The sequence below is a fragment of the Lepeophtheirus salmonis genome, chromosome 4 (genome assembly GCF_016086655.4).
Source record: "Lepeophtheirus salmonis chromosome 4, UVic_Lsal_1.4, whole genome shotgun sequence".
NCBI classification, from domain to species: Eukaryota; Metazoa; Arthropoda; class Copepoda; order Siphonostomatoida; family Caligidae; genus Lepeophtheirus; species Lepeophtheirus salmonis.
The window spans coordinates 3,610,283-3,629,975 of NC_052134.2; the positions used below are offsets into that span (position 1 = coordinate 3,610,283).

Sequence of the window (19,693 nt, forward strand, 5' to 3'; positions counted from 1 at the left end):
TTTATTGATTAATTCGGTTTTATTTTGGACATGTAAATGTTATTTTGTTATTGTGATTGTCGTCAGGCGATAAAAAATTTCAAACGCCTTCCTATTATTAGTTGTAGAACTTTTATTGGTCTGTATTGCAAACTATTACAAGTAATAGAAGTCTTTAGAAAATGTGATTTTATGAGTATTATTCAAGTATTTACTAAAATATATATATCTCTTTCAGGAGAGATAAGTAAAAATCACACTTATTTAATACATCATTTTCAGTTCTGTAAGCAAGATAAACTCTTTATCAACATAAATTAAAAATTAAAATCTAGTTGTAAGTTTATTATTTATCACATGAGCGTTTCACGTTAAGTAAAAATAATATCCACTTATTTTTAAAATATAATTGAATATAATATTAAGATAGCGGTATATATCCCGTATTGAAAGAAAAGGAAAAATATTCACAAATGATTAGATGAAGTTGTTCAAACATACAACAACAAGGCAACCAATACTAATAGTTGTGAAGAATAATATATTCATAAACGTAGATAGATGGTCACCTATTTTTTTTTTTTTTCATACCTACATTGGTATAGTATGAAAATAAAATGTAATTCCCCCTTTATATGATGCCAGGCCCAGTTTACAAGTAGCAAATCTTACATTTTGAGTTAGATTCCTTATAACGTTAGAGCAAAATACAAGTAGGGGCCAGCATTTTCGACACATTTGTTACGTCATTAAAATGGGCTAGCTTACTTCTGTCAAATTATAAAATTCGTGAGCAACACACCTTTATTATCCGCCACCTTGGGCTTAATACATACATTAACGATAATTTTAAGAAAAGTTCAAGAACCAACAACAGTAGGTTTTATTTTCAACTTTTTTCCAATTTCAATTACGGGTAGTATGGAAAAATTGCTTTGGGGTATAAAAATTACCTATTCAAAATTTAAGTCGCATATCTCGATCAAATTATGAAAACCCCAAAAACTCTTTACTTAGTGAATATAGATACTAACAATATATTTTTAGTTATTTTGGATGAAATAGTTTTGATAGACATTTTTCTAACTTATAAAAAGAATAATAATTTTTTCTTCTAAAATTGTCTTAATGAGTAAAATGAGATAAAAATTTGGGAAGATTTGATGATCCACGCATCATCTTTTTTTGTACGTTTGCTTTTTGTCACTTTTTGCTCCATAGTTTAGCTTCAGAAAAAAAACTTTAAAAATATTTTTGTTAGTTGGTATAATGTCCATCTTCCTTAATTTATATCAAATAAGGATTAATTCTGTTTTTTTAATTTTAATGACCAAGAAAATAACTTTTGTCTCCTTTCAAACTTTGAACTAGATGTCCTCCCCAAAGTTTATTAGAAATACAAATTTATACCATAACGCTTGTACGACTGATGTTGGACTTACACAACGCGATTTAATAGCGACGTCATAATATATGATTGGTTGCATGCTTTAATCAACATCTGTCTGTCTTGTCCAGCAAACAGGACGATACCTCAAATTGAAAATTCTTACCTTTTATTTATATTAGCCTTGGTTCTACCTAAAGATGACCTCATAGTAAAATAAAACTTTGAATACCTTACCTAATCCCAAGCCGTAATCGAAATTTGACAAAAGTTGAAAAACAAAAGGGCTTAAGAAGCAGTCCTAAGTACCAATAGGGCATATCCTAAGACAGGAACAGAACAAAGAATTTGGGACTGACACAACGCTACCGGCAGATCCTATTTTTTAGAAATGTACTTCAGTCCCTGGGATGTATAAGCACTTAGCGACTTAACGTTTGGCCTGAATGTGAAACACCATTCAATTCCATTAAAAACCTATAATAACTTATAACCTATATGAAAATAATAATTTATACGAAAAAAGTAATATCATTTTCCACTGGAACATAAATTCTGAATATATAATACATAAATTCTTTAACTTATAATAGATGAAAAGTATGAATACACATTAAAATATGGGAGCTATCCTTTTTAAAGAATGACTATGTATATGGGTATGTTCAATTCAAAATATACTACATACAAGTAAATTGGTGCACATTGTACGTACTAGGGTTTCTCTCCCGAGATCGTGGGATACAACTCCAAGCTTTATCAAAATTAAATGACGTTAGAAATGTCGAAAAACAGGACTCATTGGCTCTAGAAAACTAATCAGAGCACAATGAGGGATAATCAAAAAAAATGGAGAAAATGAGAATTGGGAAAATTAACCAAAAAAAACAACAACATTTCTTCTTAAATATAAAATGAATCATTTAAATTTGGGGGTATTTATTATTTACTAACGGGATCCCGTAATTCAAAAGTTTGTTTCCCGGGAAATCAAAAACCCTTGTACGAAAAAAATATATTGTCTGTCTAAAAATAGGGTGTTTTTTTTATACTTGACAACTTAATTACAAATGAGGGACTCTTGATTATGATTCATGGTCGTATATGAAATTATTATGAACTCTACATTATATAATTATCATTTTGTTGATGGCTACTTCACAATTTTATAATGTGCTCAATTAAGAAAAAAACAATGTTGAACAAAAATCAAGAAAGATTTTTTTTTTTTTTTACAACATTTGATTGACCTGTTTTAATTTAATTATTATTTTTGAATAGCATATATATTCAACTTTTAATTTTTTCATTGTAACGATGCATTTTTAATTTGAGTTATAATCTGTATCAAAATAAAATAGTAATTATTTAAATTTAAATATTTATAGAACGTTAGATTTGTCATACTTTTTTATTTTGTTAGAAAGCTCGTAGAGAAAAAATAACATGCAAAACAGTACATATTTTCCCTTAAATCCTTTCAAGTTTTGCTCTTAATCCTTTGTAATTTGTATACATTGTAGACTTTTTACAGTGTAAAGTTTTTAATATATTGCAGACCTTCTTCAGTTTAATTATTTTGGAAGTAATACTATAGAGATAGCTGGAAAGTCTGTGAAGTTATTATAAATTCTCCATCCTAAGACGTTTTCCTAGTTACTTTAATGCCTAAAGCATTTCATTTATTACATTTGAAAAAGGAGGAAAAGTAGTCATTAAAAGGTTAAACGGGATTAATGAATGTCTTTTTGGCCTTTAATGACTTCAATTTCCTCTTATTTTTTAAACATTTTCTTTGATAATCCCTAAAAGTCTATGTAAGATTAAATATAATTTATCTACTTATGTGACGTCAGATTTGAAGAAAATAGGTATCTTTTGTCCCATATTTTTTTCTCGTTAAAATCTTATGAAATATTCTTATTTATTGATGTTTTTTTACAGCTTCTCATCATCAAAAACGTCATTCTGCCTCAGGTCAAGATGGTGGAAGCAACACATTATCCGAGCCCACAATCCAAGTTCGTCGAAAGTCATCTCCATCACTGAATCCCAATGCTTCGGAGGACACTGCTTCTTCACCAACCTCTAAAAAGACTAATCGACGAAGGAAAAAGTCCAATGAAGATCCAAACGAAACACTTTTGACGGTATTTTTTTTCCTTATTGATATAAAAAGTTGTTAAATGTTTTTAAATACTAATAATTAATCAATATATTCATTGGGGTTTCCTTTCTACTTATATAAAGCATCCTGTTATACACTGAATACTTTTTGTGTTTGAAAAATCATTTGGCTTTAAGTAAAATTACATTGTATATCCTCATAATGCTTTATTTGATATTTGGCCACAAGAAGACAGACTAAATATTTTATATAAAAAGGGGGACTTATCATATATTTCATGTCTTGTGTATTTTTCTTGTGGTAGATGATTATGAGATTAACTTTTATATGGTCATATTTTATATTAGGGATATTTATCAATGAAACTCGTGACCCAAGGTTCCCGATAATTTTATTGTCAAAATGACACATATTCCACCTCAATTAAGAGGCATCTCTCAGTCAAATCTATATGTATAATATGTAGATTCTTGAAAGAAAGTACATCTTTAAAAAACTGAACATGAGCAAAAAGAGACTTGTCAACACCAGAGCAAGTTAGATTTTTTTTTCAAATTGAGTCTGGATTAGATTTGTATTCATCGGTAAAATATTTTTCTTCATCCTTTGGAGTCACAGCAAACTGTACTTAAAGCAGCATACTTGCATCGTCACAATGAAATAATTATTCGTGGATGGATTTTATTTAAAAGGCCATAACATCAGGGCCTAACTAGGCCAATATGTATATATCTTAAAGATCAAAAAAGCGTATTAGCTTCGACAATAGACATGCTATATTTTCTCCTCAGCCTCTGTAAACAAATTAAAGTTTAAAGATAGGAAGGAGATGTTTTAAGTTTTTTTTAGCTGACGATCGCAGTGAGTTTTTAAACGTGTTTTAGAAGCATTTGAATACAAAGCCTGTCAGCAATAGAAATATGTCTATGAAATATTGGGCAGTATTTAGATTAGGGGGGGGGCTTATTTTTAAATGTGCAAAATATTAGAGATATTTAGGGTCTCAAACATGTTCCTTATGGAACCATTTTGAAAAATAATATTTAGAGGCAACTCAATTCCCCAAAAGTTTTAAAAATTTAACAACTTAAAAAAGGAAGTTTTTCTTTTATATCACCTATACACAGCTCTTTTATCAAAATAAAACATTTAGATCAACAAAATGTTTTATTTTACTATTACTAAGTATCAGATCAAAAGGCTGTGTTTATTTTAGAAGATACAAATAAACCCATGAACCAGAATATTGATCAACTTGCCCTTAATAGAGGCATAATTCGCTGAAAACGAATAGAGTTTTGACTTGCAAAGGCTATTAAACTGAAGACAGACTTTCAAAGTAACTTTAGCTTTCGTAATTCTTTGGGATGATTCATGGTGTTATATGGAAAACTGTCGTTTATATATCAAAATGACTTCTAATGTAAATTGTTTCACAATGCATTCACAATTGAATTTAAATCTGAATGTATAATATTTCTGAGATGTTAATAATAAAAAGGCGCATTGGGGCTAAAAATTTGGACTTTATGACATATGAAGACGGTATTTAAAGTTTTTTGAACAGCAATTAAAATTTAAAATCAAGTAAAAGGTTTGACTCAAATTGAACAATTTTTATATGATAAATAAAACTAAATAGTAAAATGATTCTACAACTACAATGCCCATTTTTTTGTCAGTAAATCCCCAACGATATATCTAGAGTTATTATGAGAAAATACAAATATACTAACATTTCCTTTACTTCTCAACCGATTATTGAAAATCAAAATTGAATAAATGTGTTGACTAAAAAAAGGAAATTAGTTGTCAATTTATAACAAAACTTAATAAGATATTTATGTACTTCAACACTAAAAATCCCTATAACGTCTAATTGCCAGTATCCGTCCTACATTATTACAAAAGTTTTTAAGAGGGTGTGGAGTGGATATTGACAAATAAACTCTATGGCATTTTTACTTTAGAAATACTTTTCTGATTATAGTTTCTTATAAAGGAATAGTTATCCAGTCTCAGTCAAAGAATCTATTAGTTGAATTATTGAATTTCAATAATCGGTTAGGAAAAAATAAAGGAAATATGAATAAACTTGCATTTTCCTCCTAAGTACTTTCGATATAAGATAGCATAGATAAAACGTCTAATGTACATAGTACCTACATATATTTACGGGATGGGGATTTTACATCTGGGACAAGTTTAGACCTCAATATCTTTACAGCTCTGAGATCTATGTTTATGAAAGTGTCCTCATCAGATTTAGCTGGCAAAACACTATAAGAAAAAATATAAAATTCTTGAGACGTCCTCCGAATACAAACGTCATGCAGCCATTATTGTGGGCCTCCTTGCCGAGTGCATTCCCAAAGATGCAAAAATTCCATAGATTATTATTTGAGAGAGCTTCAATTGATGTTAAGAAATACAGTGTTGTTCTAAAATTTTAAATCGGTGCAGTTTGTTAATATTGGTTAATTGGAACAGGATTTATTCCGGAAAAATCAACATTTGTAACAACTTTTTTTGTGAAAAAAAAAATAGGCGTACCTTTATTTATAATTCTGACAAACAAACATTCTAAGTGGATATAACACAATCCTTACACATATCTGATATGGGTAAAAGAAAAAACAATAAGAAGAAAAACGACCAAATCATAGCTTTTTTCATTTTTTTTTTCTTTTATACACGTACCCAAAAGTCCGAATTAACGACCATTGCCGGAAATATTAGCTAAAACGTCTAGTTTTTCTCTATTACACCTTCCAAATTTGTTGGTTTGGGTTTCCTGTTACATTTGTAAGAATATACTCTAACCTACACATAACTGATGATGGCCTCCACCTTAAAAGCCATGGGAAGATTCAGATCGGTGGCCACTACCCATTCCGTTTCTAACGTCGAGACTTGTGGGTTTTTATTTTTTAATTTTACTTCACACATTCTTAACAAAGGACTCACATATTTCACTAGTAGAAAATATGTGCTAACGTTTCTATTTCCTCACTACAAGATGTTAGTTATTTGACTTTTTCGTAACATTTGTAAAAAAATTATGTTTAAGAAAAGGACAAAGGCCAGGCTGGAGGATGTGGTTGGTTTGAGGTGTTGACTTTACGATAGACCCCTACATATAAGAGCAAAAAATTTGTGAATCGCTTAATTAATTCTGCAAAATAAGTTATAATATACATCATTCAAAGATTCCCCAACTTGAATATGATATAATGACATACTTTTCTTGATTATTTTTCAAGATTGTTTTTTTAACTCAGCACATTTCCTTTTGTATAAATTTACATAGATAATATGTATACGTGTGTCAAATAATTCTATACTTGTCTTAAGTGTTTTTTGTGAGAAACTGTTTAAATAATTTATTTTATTTTATTCCAAAGGCTCTATTACTTAAGAAACATAGAACGTGAGGAATGTAAATAAAATGACTAGCTTTTTTTTTTTTTTATTCTTGACAATAAAAGTACTATTCTCATCATTTTACATTAGGGTACATTAAACCGCCTAATGTTCTTAGATTGTTTGAGTTATTCTCTCAAATATGAAACTTGTTGATTAAAAGAATGTATGCAACAAAATTGAAGGTGTTCTTGGAGGGCCACTGAGCACACCAGGGCCATAACATAAAATCCAAAACTGCCTTATGACTTTTCCTTAGTATCAATTTAAAACTATTGATGTGAATAAGACAAATAGTGTTGTGTCGATCATAATTTCTTCAATCCTGTCCACTTTAAAACTGGTTCTTCAATACAGCTAAATAACATCAATTCAAAGTGAAAAAACACCTCAATGACGTCACGAGAGATTTAGTTTTTTTTCTTTTTCAAGGACTACAAAGTTTGACTACAGTAGACCCAACTAGACTGGACCTCAGTCCTTGATCTTAAATAGATCGATACAATACTAAACTCAAATACAAACATATTATGGAACGACGTAGATCAATGGACAAGGAGCTATGGATAAATTATACCCTTGAACTCAATCTGCGTAGTCCGATACTTGGTCGTGCCCTAAGACAGAAAAGTATATCTATATCGACTTTAAGGACAATTTTGTCAGATGGAGGAATGTGAATACTATAAAATTTATTTACACTTAATCACTGCAACTCCATGTGACCAATTAAAGGAACGTTAAAAAAACATATTATGGTAGAATGCCAGTCATGACAAGGTTTAAGGAGAAAATTTAGAATTTATTTTATGACCCCGTTTATAAATCAATATCATATTGAACAGCACAATGAAGTTCCAAGAGCAAAGATTAGAAGACAATGATTACTTGGCGCAGTTTATTGATAATCTACATAGTGGCCATTTTGACAATCAATCGGTTATGGACAAATGCTGCTAATTAAGTGTGTTTGGTTTTTTTGTTTTTTGTTTTTTTTATGGTTTAGCTACTACTGATTTAGGACATAATTGATAAAATATAAAATCTAAACATTCAATAATTTAATTTCTCAGAGAATATAAGATAAAATTTATTACGAATATAAAAAGAAACTTTTCAAAGGAACGATTCAAGTTTAGGATAAGGCAGAATTTGTAGTGTATCCTCTTTTACCGACAGATAGAAATGACTAAGTGAGGGCGTCTGCAAGGCTAGGGTAATGCTACCACTGAGATTTTCAATGTTATAAGTATTACTGTCATCTATTGGCCCTATTTTAACTGCTTTTAGTATTTAATAGAAAATTAATAAATAATTTGTGGCAGTATTCGTCAATCGGTATTGGTCAAATTGTTTCTCAGTGCTGGTAGCGACACACATTGCAGCCATGAAGTACCACTAAATTACTAGTTACAGTTAAATATTATTACTTAGGTATGTTTGGAAACCTAATAATATCAAGAATGTACTTTCCATCTAATATTATTTATTTCATTTATTTAAGAAATCAAAATATATTTATTTTCTATTTAAAAAAAACAACACATTTCACTGACTGGTATAGTGGTTTACTCTCTCTCTCTCTCTCTGAGGCAGTGATAGTCATGTTATGCTCAAGTACATTGTACACATTCATATAATTAAAACAAAAACAGTATTTGAATAGAATAATTCGTTATCTTTATATTTTCCCATGACTAGGTAAACAAGATGGAACTCTTTAGTCGTCGTCGACTCTCCTCTCCGCCCAGCCTTCTCCAGGATCAGCAATTCCAACTTCTCGAGGGTATGATGGGTAATAGTGGACAAAAACACGGAGCAGAGAGCAATTCTAGTTCGAGAGGCTCCTCTGGTCACGGATCTCTTCAACAACTCGCCATTTCCGGCCTAAATCTCTCATCCACAGATATGAGGAATAACACCATACGATCCGGACATCAGGACATTGGAACGCTTTTTGCTGCGAATAATATCACTTACCAGGATCCCATTTCCATTAATCTTGTGAATGCACCTGATAACTCAACGACCCAATGCGATTGTGGGCATATCAATTGTCCAATGTGCAATCTGATGATGAATTTAGAGCTTACAGATCCGGATCTACTCAAATGAAATACTCTACTAGATACTTATAATTTATTTCATTCCTGGTCGTGTTCTTCGCCTGTTCAGCCAATGCTTTAAGATGATTTTTTTAAATGTTCATGTAAAAAAAGTTTAATTGTATATATCTATGTACTACAAAGATACAGAAGCAAATAAAAAAAATACATTATTTATTTTTTTAAAACTAAGTTTAGCTATGACGCTGTCGAATGAATGAAAATTATTTTAGCAATTTTATATTTTTAGTTCATTTGACAATCCGTCACAAAAGGGGAAAAATAAAGTGACTTCAATATTTTCTACTTAATAATAATATGCATAACTATGGTTATCAAATTAAATAATTACCATGCTAATAGTATTTTTTAGATAATTTTTTCGTTCTTTTTTTTATTATTATTTTTATTGTGTTTGTACATATATTTTAAAACTAAATAGATTACATGTTGTATGTCTTCAAGTTTCATGAGAGTTATAATTCTGAAAAAAAAAAATCGCTTCATTTTTCGCGAATTGAACTTGCATATTTTAGTATTTCATGTATAGTATATCCAAAATCTGTAGTTATTTTATCTTTTTCGTTTGATCTTTTTTCATATATATGTATATATTACAAATCATCTAACTTTTAATAAATGCTGAATTTATAATTATTACGAGTGTTGTTCCTTATTAAATCAATCTCAGTCAAAATCACAGTTTTTGAATTTTCAATTTTATAGGACATCGAATAACATAGCCAAAAGGCGCATCCATGAAGTGTATATTTTCATACTAAAAAAACCGAGACCGATAAAGCTGAACCGAAACCTTTGAAATGAAAGAACGGAGGCTGGGACTGACAGAACTGCTGAACCTGAACCGGGCACAACCTTGGATTATATTTTCTAGTAGCAATTTATATCAGAGACGTTTATGTTAAGAAGGAAAACTTCATCAGGGGCTGAATATGTATATTTACATGTGGCAGTTCGTCTTGAACTTGTCAAAGATACTGAACTAACACAACATAAGTTCATAAGCCCATTGGTCAATATTTTTCCAAATTTTTACGGAAAAAAACTTAATTCATTAGATTTACATAGTCAAATGTATATTTATACCTACAAAAAGAGGGTTCTGATATGCTGGATATTAAAATCAAATAACTTAATAATATCCGTGATTTATGAATTTCACATACCTTATTTTTTTAAAGACATTTGACTATTTAAATCTGATAAATACTTTCTTTTCATAAAAATATGACAAATGGTTGACAAGTGGGCTTATTTTGTGTCATTTTTAAAGTTTATCAGTTCCTCTACCTATTTGTAGAGCGCGTGCTCGAACCTTTGATTATATGGTTCTAGTATTAATTTTTCAATATATGTGAGACTATCACAAGAAATCAACTCCTAAAAAATATGTGAAAAGGAGAAATAGCGCTTTTTATACTTTTAGCCATTTGTTTCATAAGAAAAGAAAAGACTATTCTTGTAAGATGAAATTTCACTACTTTTAGATAAAAGTTCTAAATACCGCAAAGAAAACTGTGTAGCTTAGAATCTTTCAATTCTATCGCCGCAATGGCCTCTTAAATATGGTACAGCATGAAATTATATAATAAGGACGAATAAAAATTTATGTTGGTAAGATTAGATTCTTAACCACCTCATCTGTTTTGCTATATTTTAAATCCTTCGACCCCATTATATTGATATAAAAGGTATATTTTCGTCATTTATTTTGTTCTTCATTTATTAACAATATCTCTAATATCCTAACTTTGGAGCTTAAAGACGTCCAATTTCGTGGTATGGATATAGAAGAAGGACGTAGAATTGAAAAGTATCTCAAAATTCGTTGTTCGTGTTCTCTTGGGCCAATGGATCCATCAGGAAACAAAACTCATTGTTTTAATTGGTTTGATTATGAACGTGTTTCTTTTCGGCGAGATCAATGCCTAAAATTTCTTATATTTCTCCACTGAGTCATGAAGCACATGTGTTTTGACATTTTGATGCCCTGTATAGGGAAGATAAAAAGATGAAATTACCAAATTAATGGATGGAGAGTTTCTTTGACAACTTTTTCTTTCCTCACGGCTATGGGGAAATATAGAGTTCAGGAACTTTACATTCATCATTTAAAAAATGGGTTCATTCATAAGCAACATAAGTTGACTTGAAATCCATCTAATAACCCGTCAATCAAAATGTTAATAAAAGAAGGCAAGGCATTAAAAATTTTCAGGAGAACATAATGATGAATCATGGTATTTTTGTGCCGGGAAGAGTTGCATCTCATTATGATCCTAAAGCAGTTTATTTACCAAGTCATTGGAATAGGGAAGTTGTATACAATAAAAATAAACAATCATGTTTGGACCAACGATACGATAATTTTTTATTCCTATGAACTTATGTAATAAAAAAAGCCTTTGGCTGATAGGACATTAAATATTAACGACAGTATTATAATAGGAGCACATGCACCATGTCCAAAGTGAAGCCAGATATTACAATAGGTGGGCTGAATACGCTTTAAAAAATCAAAAATATGTAACGTTATTAACTATGGACTTTTCTGAAGCTAAATCAATTCCTTACTCGTGAATTAAAAAAAAGAAAGACATATTTCCTTGTTCTTTATAAAATTAACCTTTTTGCTATTGAGAATGAAGAAAAAGGAACATCTAATATATATATTTTTGATAAGTCTGAGCAGATACATTTTTATCTCATGTTTTCTTGTTCTATAATAATTTTAGGAAATTATTAAGAAAGGCTCAAATGGTGTGGTATATCTCTTATCTAAAATTTTTAGAATAAGAGGGAAAGTTCTTCTACTTTTAACAATTAATTTCCTTTGCAGAGGCCATAATAATAAGCTTTTGTAGCATACATGGTCATTTGTGGTGCATTAGATGAAGTTTCTCTACACTTTCTTGTTGAAAATCATTCAAAGTTTTCGCCAGACCGCAGCTTTGGTGTAATTTTCAAATCTCATTATAAACAAAAAAAAAATTGAATGTGTGGAAGATTTAGTAGAAGTTATCGTCAAATCATCTACTGAATTCAATTTTGTATCTTCTAACAAGAGTAGATGCTCACAAATACAGCGGTATAATTGGCGGACGTTTTTAGAAAATTTATTTCTATCTTTTAGAAGGATTAAAAAACTATCACATATTCATTTTCAAATCTACTCCTCCTGTAGTTGTATACGTAAAATAATGGTCTGATACTTCAGAAACTCTTTCTGTGAACTTATTAAAACATGGAATTTTGTAGAATGAATTGCCTCTCTTGATTCCTGAATAGTATATTATTAATGAAAAAAAACCTTATCGGAGGAAAGAATTGAATATTTTTTTTTAAATGTCGTTCCTTTCATTTCTTGTAATGAAAAGAAACAACATTTTTTTCAATCTAAAAAATGAAACAAACTTCCCTAATTAAGAATTAACAAATATTATTTTTTCTCAACATAAGAATTTCTTGTCTACGTTGACTTTTTCTCCTATATCCGTCACTTTATCCAAAGATTATTCCCCATGTAATTATTGGGGAGAAGATACTCCTATCAACATTATTGGCTAATTTATTAAAAGGTCTCACTCAACATTAGGTTAGTTAATTTTATAAATTTTTTAATTCATCCCTTCTTTATTATCAGACTGAGCATGCTATTTTGATTTTACAAGTAAATTATTAACCCATTTTGATCCAGAACAAGGACTCTCACATGAATATGCAACTGATGTATTAAAATCACATGCAAAAACAAAAAAGTTTTCATGCGAAGGATGTGATTTACACAGTAAATATTTGGAGAAGGAGAAATAAAAATGGGGAACTTGTAAACAATACACGAACAAAATAACCTCGAAAAATCCTGCAAAATATTTACATGTACGAAATACAACTGATAACCTCTTGATGTAATTAATGTACATATTATGTAAATATGGGGTTTTTTTTCTTATGCAACGAAATTTTTAATAATTTACCATTTGAAAACTATTTCTAGGAATTACTTCTACATTTCGAATTTTCAACAAATTGCATTTGTGCCACCATATCAATGTGTTTATTTTTTGCTCTTCATCTACGTATTCTACGTCATTTCTAACTTTGTTAAAAAGTTGTTATCATATTTTCTTCATCACTTAAATATTGTAATAGACGATATTGCTAGAGTATGAGTTAAATTAGTTTAGAATATTGAAATAACTTGTAAGCTAGTTCAATTTGAAACTATTAGTACATGGAAAATTACCCCTAAATACTCTTCTAACAATACATAAGATCTTAATTAATTCATTAACCCAATAATTGATTAATTTATTTTAATTTCATTATTTTTAACAAAAAAATATGAAAAGGAAAATAACATTAAACAATGAAAATCAAAGAAAATTATTATTTTTTTATTTAATGAATTATTTATTTACCTAAATCCATTGTGAGGTTAATATTCTAAGGAGATCGTATCAATTCGGGATTTAATATTTTTGATGAAGGAATTAAAATGTAAGACAAATTGTACAACTAATTTTTTAATTGTTATTTTTGTTGGGATGCAACAAAACGAAATTTTTAGTACATATTTATGTTATTTATCCTATAAAATATTATATTTAGTTGTTAATAATTATACACCAAAAATTTATTCATTTGTATTTTTGTTTTGTTTTTAAATTTACCTGTAATTTTTTAATAATCCAAGAATATACCTATAAAGAGATGTGAATAAATCATCCTTATTGAGTATTTAATCTAGGTCAATATAGCTTTATACCAAAAGTGTGGTTACACCTGAATTATATTGTCATACTAAAAAATAGATAAGGAAATTAAGATAATCATTTAATCAAAAATCTATATTACATACATATTTTGTAATAGTTCACACGATATAATTCTGTCAATCTAAAATTAACATGCCAACTATTTAATTAAAATGATGACTCAAGTTTGGTCCATTGGTTTGAAGTTTGTTGCTAACTTACTAATCAGTACGGATCACTTTTAGTCAAAAGCATGTGACCCTGGAATAAACATTAATAACTAATACCGAAAAGCCATTAGGTATATGAAATATATCTAAACAACTTGGAATCAAATTTTGGAAAAGATACCAAATACTCTATATGTAAGGCACATCCATATTATTCAAAACAAAATGACTTGGCACAAATTAAATTGACGAATTTGAACAATTTTGGTGAACTTACAGATTTTTTACAATTTAATTCAACTCAGATCTAACAAGAGTCAATACTTGTTGTTATTCCATGCATTTATAATAAAGTCACCTCCCATTATGTTCAGCTGTACCAACTGTTATAGCTACGTTATTTTTTTAATAAAATTAATTCTAATTTGTACACTCTACGGAAAGTTAATTAAAATATTTATATAATAGAAATTCTTGAGCATTGCACGGAGAAAAATAGACTAATATCGACTTAATTTTACGAACAACAACCGTATGTTGCTTTCTTGTATTTGCCTCACATATGTCCTAGCCAAGACTTACACATAAAAACAATCAAACAGTTCAATAAGACGAGCGCAAAATTATGTAAAATCAATAACATAGCTGAATCTTATAGTTCGCATTCGACAATGTCAATAGTCTAATCCCAGGAATCACTTCCCATTTTGAGTATTTTCAAAGAAAAGGAAGCATATCTAGCTGCAAATGACAAAATTATTGCTCTCAATTTTATTTTATGAATTGGCTCTACAAATTTCAATTTAGGGGTAATAAGATCTTTGACGCTCAAAAGAGCAAGATTTACTATCCGATTTTCAGATTTTTTCGTCTTTGCATTGTCTGCAAGCCGAACAAAATGGTTGCTTTTAAGCTCTTGTCATTCCCCCTCCACATTAAGAGAAACAAATTCAAGTAAAAAGAAAGTCAAAGGGCACTCGGCCATACCATGCAAAATATTGTTAAAAAACTATTCGATAGGTCAGAAATGAGCATTATCCACAATTAATTTTTATTACACATTTCTCTACTTCACTTTGCAAGTGAAAGAAGTCAGTTCCATATTGAATTTAAGTTAATTGTTTATTATAAGGTACACCGTTGTGTTTGGGGTTCACAACTAACCCTCCCCCACTCCGTTATACGAGAACATTATTCATGCGTTTGTTCTCATTCAAAGGCATTTATTTTCATGAATATGATTTGGCTCAAGAATTCCTCCTTCATTTAGTTTCATATTTGATCTAATAAGAGAGGAACATATATTTTATGTAGGAATATTATTGTAATCTATATTCACGCAACCTAACCACCTTATTATATTTAGGTTTTTTTAAATAAATGTTATTAACTTAATTAACTATAAATCAATCCAAATCGACCTTTTTTAAAGGCAATTTTTTTTAAATTGAAATATAAGGTTTATTCTATAAGTTCAGCGATGATAAAAAGCATTTGAAGAAAAAATAAAAAAGATATTAGCATCTAAGTAAAGTCCTTCCTTTTACTCGATTTTTTGGTGTTTTTATAGATTTTTTATTAAATATAGGTGATAACGTAATAAATAATTCATTTTTTTAATACTAAAAGGTTTTTATCAATTTATTATTTACTTTGATTTTAATACATATCGTTTTTTCATGTCGAAATATGGCACTGAATCTTAGTTATACCCTAAAATTTGATTTTTTTAAAAGGTTTTAAAGACAAAACCTTCATTAATTTAAGGTTTTAATGGGCATATTCGTGTTCTACGGCTTAAATAGCAATAATAAATGTGGGGTTCAGCCTTCGGGCAAAAATGCTGTTGCATTGTGTAATTAATAACTATCTCACAACTTACAAATACAGCAATATTTCAATTTGTAAAGATGAAATGTTATTTAAATTGCTAGAGAATACAATGGCGTCACCCAACAGATGATGTAATTTTAAGGAATACAAGCACTCTTAAGCAATCCATACTGATATTGGCCCCAGCGATAGTGAATCACACCCCTGGCAGATAATGTATATTTTTAGTTTGCTCGTGCTTTATTATATAGGATATAGAAGAAAAATCCCCTAGAAATCATAAGAATTTGAGAAAAAAAAATAATATTGTGAGATGACTGATGAGCTATCTCTGAATAAAAACTCAGAAAATCCAAAAAAGCCTCAATAACAGAGCTCATCAAAAAGCTTCAATCTAAATGAATATACAATCAATTCCAAACACGGGTCAAAAACACGAGCATGCATTCGAATTCCTAATCATTTGCATGCAAGGTTTGTTCCAGAATTATCTGACAAAGATGTTTGTACAGTACGCTTAGAAATAGATGAGTGTATAACGTATATTTGTACAGTCTATCACGATCAATTGTTATTAGTTGAGAATGAAACCCTGTTGCGTCTCATTGAACATTGTGAACACCTACAAAAACTTCTTTTAATTGCCATGGATTCTAATGTTTGTAATCATCTTTAGGGCAATAAATACATTGACACAAGAGGAGAAATTCTTGAAAACCAAATCGAGGAACATAACCGTATAGTGTTAAATGAAGAAAATGAACCTACTGCTGTCACTCAAAATTGTTTGTGCGTTGGAAGGCCTCCTAGCTACATAAAGAAGGTAGTGAGTGACTTTTTCTTTGAAGTTTGGTGCAACATATACAGGGAAGATCAAAGAATGAAACATTCACATCATATTTTAAAGAAACCATAACAAAAGAGTGTCAAATTTTTGCGTCAAAACATGAACTTACTTGTTCAAGCCTACACAGGCCATATCCATTTTTGGCCCATCCGAGCAAATGGAAAAATACAAGTACAATGTGCAATATTTGCATGGAAGAACCATAAATTGCAGACCATCTTACTAACAAATGCCTATCGCTCTCATATGAGAGATAACAAGCCATGTAAGAAGATGATGAAGATCTTTGTATTCATAAACTTATTAAATGTACAAAAATGAAACAAATTATTGATAATAACTATAAAATTAAGTAGGACTTAAGATCAATTTCTCCTGTGGTATCACATATACCTCTTTGTGTGGTTGTGTTCTTTGACGTATGAAATATAACCATTGTTAATATCAGATATTTGTTATATATATTTATTTTTGTTATTGAGATATTCCACGTCCCTACCTTTCTGAAGATCCAGTCCAGCAGACCCTAGACTTGTCATTGCATCATATTTAGCACCTATATAACCCTATGATACCCTTTGAACATAACCAAAGACACTTTGTTATACATGTTTAGGTAATTTATATTTTTTCTGATTCATTTTTTGAAAACTACAATAACGAATTCCAAAAATTACTATAAACCCTTTTGGATCCTGCCAATATCGAAGTAATCAAAATCTTTTTTATATACCAAACTTAGAGAATCAAGTTTTCTAAACAAAAAAAGTGATTTTCATTCAGCTCTTTATAGATAAACACTTTTAGGATCATTTCAGTATTGTATATTAAAAAAAAACACATTTGAAATAGAATGCTTAGTATTATTTATTTATGCAATAGCTTAACCATTAACATTTCATTAAGGATTATTTATTTTTCCGAACATTTTTAAGATTATCAGAAGTCTTTTCGATGATACGAGAATATAATCTTTCAATGTGTTTGGTCCAACTAAAAGGAAGAGGATTATAAGGAATAAGAAAATCTATTCAGAAAGTATGTAATATGTTTTACTCACTTTTTAATATCGTTGGCATAGCGCTTGAACATTCCAGCAGTTGAGGCCTTGTTACAGTCATAGTAGGTGCAACTTGATTCTCCCGTCTTAGTTGACTCAACCTGAATATCTCTAAAGAGAGTCATATCAATGGGAAGAGCAAAGCCCTTGAACTCTCCAGTCCTCCAAAAGAAAAGCTTGTTTGGTGCTCCAGACAATTCGGGATCAATGTACTGATGAAATAATGATAGAAAAATTAAAGATCTGACCTCAGTGCTCACTCACTCACTCACCTCTTGAACCCAACAATGATTTGGATCTGAGATTTTTTTATAGTAAAAGTTACTCAAACCATCTTTGTTATCGTTTTCCCATGCTCTATTAAAGGGGCTACCCGCTTTTCCCAATGTATGTAATCCCATTATGGCAACAACCTCATTAGGTTTGAATCTATGTAGACATTCATCCAAAGGGCAATAGAAACATAAAAATGTTAAATTAAAATTATTGACTTACCCGAAGGTTTCTTTGAACCAAGGCATTAAAGTGTCAGAAGTATCAAATGGAGAGGGAATAACCATATTTTGAGAATGTCTTGGACTAGTGGAACAATCTGTGCGACCAAATTTGAAACGAATGTTCACTTTTGGAGTCTTGCAGCTTTGGATTTTTATATTGGATATTATTTTAGTACCTACATAATCGGTCTTTATTTTTCATAGATACCTTTCTTCCTGACATCTTTCATTGTTAATATCAACCGACATTTCAAAAGCTGCTTTGGAAGCAAGTGCCCATAAATCAGCTCTACTAATTGAATCTCTATAACTTTCATATACAGGCTCAAGTGAATTGAGTGTTCGTTCGATTCCTACATTTGCAGGATGATCCAAATTCAAACAAGCGTCACATCCATCAGCACAGTCGTGAAATACCATGCGAACAATTCCAGGGATCAAAAATTTGACCTATATGTACAATGTTCATAGGTGGGAAAATGAAGGGTTATATTGATTCTTTACAAGAGAGACGTGAAAAAGAGCTTACTCCATCTTCTTCCGCTGATCCAATGGTACTTTTCAAGTCCTCCAAGATTGTATCCACAGTAGATTTATCCAATGCATGGATAAATTTGGGTATAAAGCAAAGGGTGATCAAAAGTGAGGTTATAACTAATTTCATTGTTGTTCATTCAATGATGCTTCTAAGGGAGTTGATTGCATTTTTTATAGGAGGCTAGTGTTAGGAAAAGGTGTGGATATATTCCATTAAAGAGGGAAAATAGAGCTGACATAATTACTTAAGTAGTTACTTTACATACATATGACTTATGTATGTTTTTGACTAATTGATTATTGATTCCCAATTAACAAAGTAAAATGATGTCGGATGAAAAAGATTATGAGTACTTTTTTTGTCTATTTTTTATATGAAAATTTAACAAAATAGTTTTCATTTTTTAGTTAAAGATTTTGAATATAACGTCATTAGTAGGGCAAAAAATGGAACCTGAACTAATAACTCTACGTAATATTCTTCTAAACTTGAATTTTTGGAAATTTTTTCATGACTCATAATAATTACTTGGTGCAATTTGTCCTTTACTTCTATGTTGCAAATCTGAAGAGATATCTCAAATATTATCTTTCATATTTGTCTCCAGTACTATCATGATCTTCTTTCCAATAACTCATTTCTACACAAATGAGTTTAAGTCTAATATAAGAAAAATAGTTTTTTTATTTTGTTAACTCTAATTATGCTCTAATATAAAAGGAGCCTTAAGAAAGGTGGGTGCTATACGCAGTATACGAACAGCTTCCACATAATTATTATCATTTATGTTAATGCCAGATTATATGTAGTCCTTTAAAACTAATTTTTATAAACAGTGAATTCGACATTATAGGAGAAAAAAAAGAAAAAGTACTTTTAAAAAAGCAACTAATTTCACCTAGAAATTACATTTACCTTGCTAAATATGGTTAATCAAAGCTTTAAAAT

The 19,693-nt window shown here is 29.8% G+C and overlaps 2 protein-coding genes across 2 annotated transcripts in view; one reads left to right on the forward strand and one right to left on the reverse strand.

Annotated features, from left to right (window-relative positions):
* The window catches only part of LOC121116729 (uncharacterized), a 176,445-nt gene extending 166,769 nt beyond the window's left edge, over positions 1–9,676 (forward strand). Inside the window, exons 3-4 of the mRNA XM_040711024.2 lie at positions 3,311–3,516; positions 8,619–9,676. Coding sequence (XP_040566958.1) covers positions 3,311–3,516; positions 8,619–9,032 — 620 coding nt within the window. The 3' untranslated portion in view covers positions 9,033–9,676. The remainder of the gene's footprint in view (positions 1–3,310; positions 3,517–8,618) is intronic.
* Positions 9,677–17,505: 7,829 nt separating this feature from the next.
* Positions 17,506–18,886, reverse strand: LOC121116392 (putative ascorbate peroxidase). The gene is made up of 6 exons (XM_040710645.2): positions 18,737–18,886; positions 18,416–18,657; positions 18,206–18,349; positions 17,983–18,139; positions 17,711–17,922; positions 17,506–17,643 (listed from the first exon to the last, which is right to left on the reverse strand). The coding sequence occupies exons 1-6, from the start codon at positions 18,869–18,871 to the stop codon at positions 17,559–17,561; spliced, it is 975 nt and encodes a 324-aa protein (XP_040566579.1). The 5' UTR covers positions 18,872–18,886; the 3' UTR covers positions 17,506–17,558.
* Between the last annotated feature and the right edge of the window lie 807 nt (positions 18,887–19,693).

Excerpts from the sequence above, each read along its gene's own strand:
- LOC121116392 (XM_040710645.2), bottom strand. The coding sequence starts at position 18,871 with ATGAAATTAGTTATAACCTCACTTTTGATCACCCTTTGCTTTATACCC. Across the intron at positions 18,140-18,205 it reads TGGTTCAAAGAAACCTTCGG|ATTCAAACCTAATGAGGTTG; the intron begins GTAAGTCAATAA and ends ATGTCTACATAG. Across the intron at positions 17,923-17,982 it reads ATCATTGTTGGGTTCAAGAG|TACATTGATCCCGAATTGTC; the intron begins GTGAGTGAGTGA and ends TTATTTCATCAG.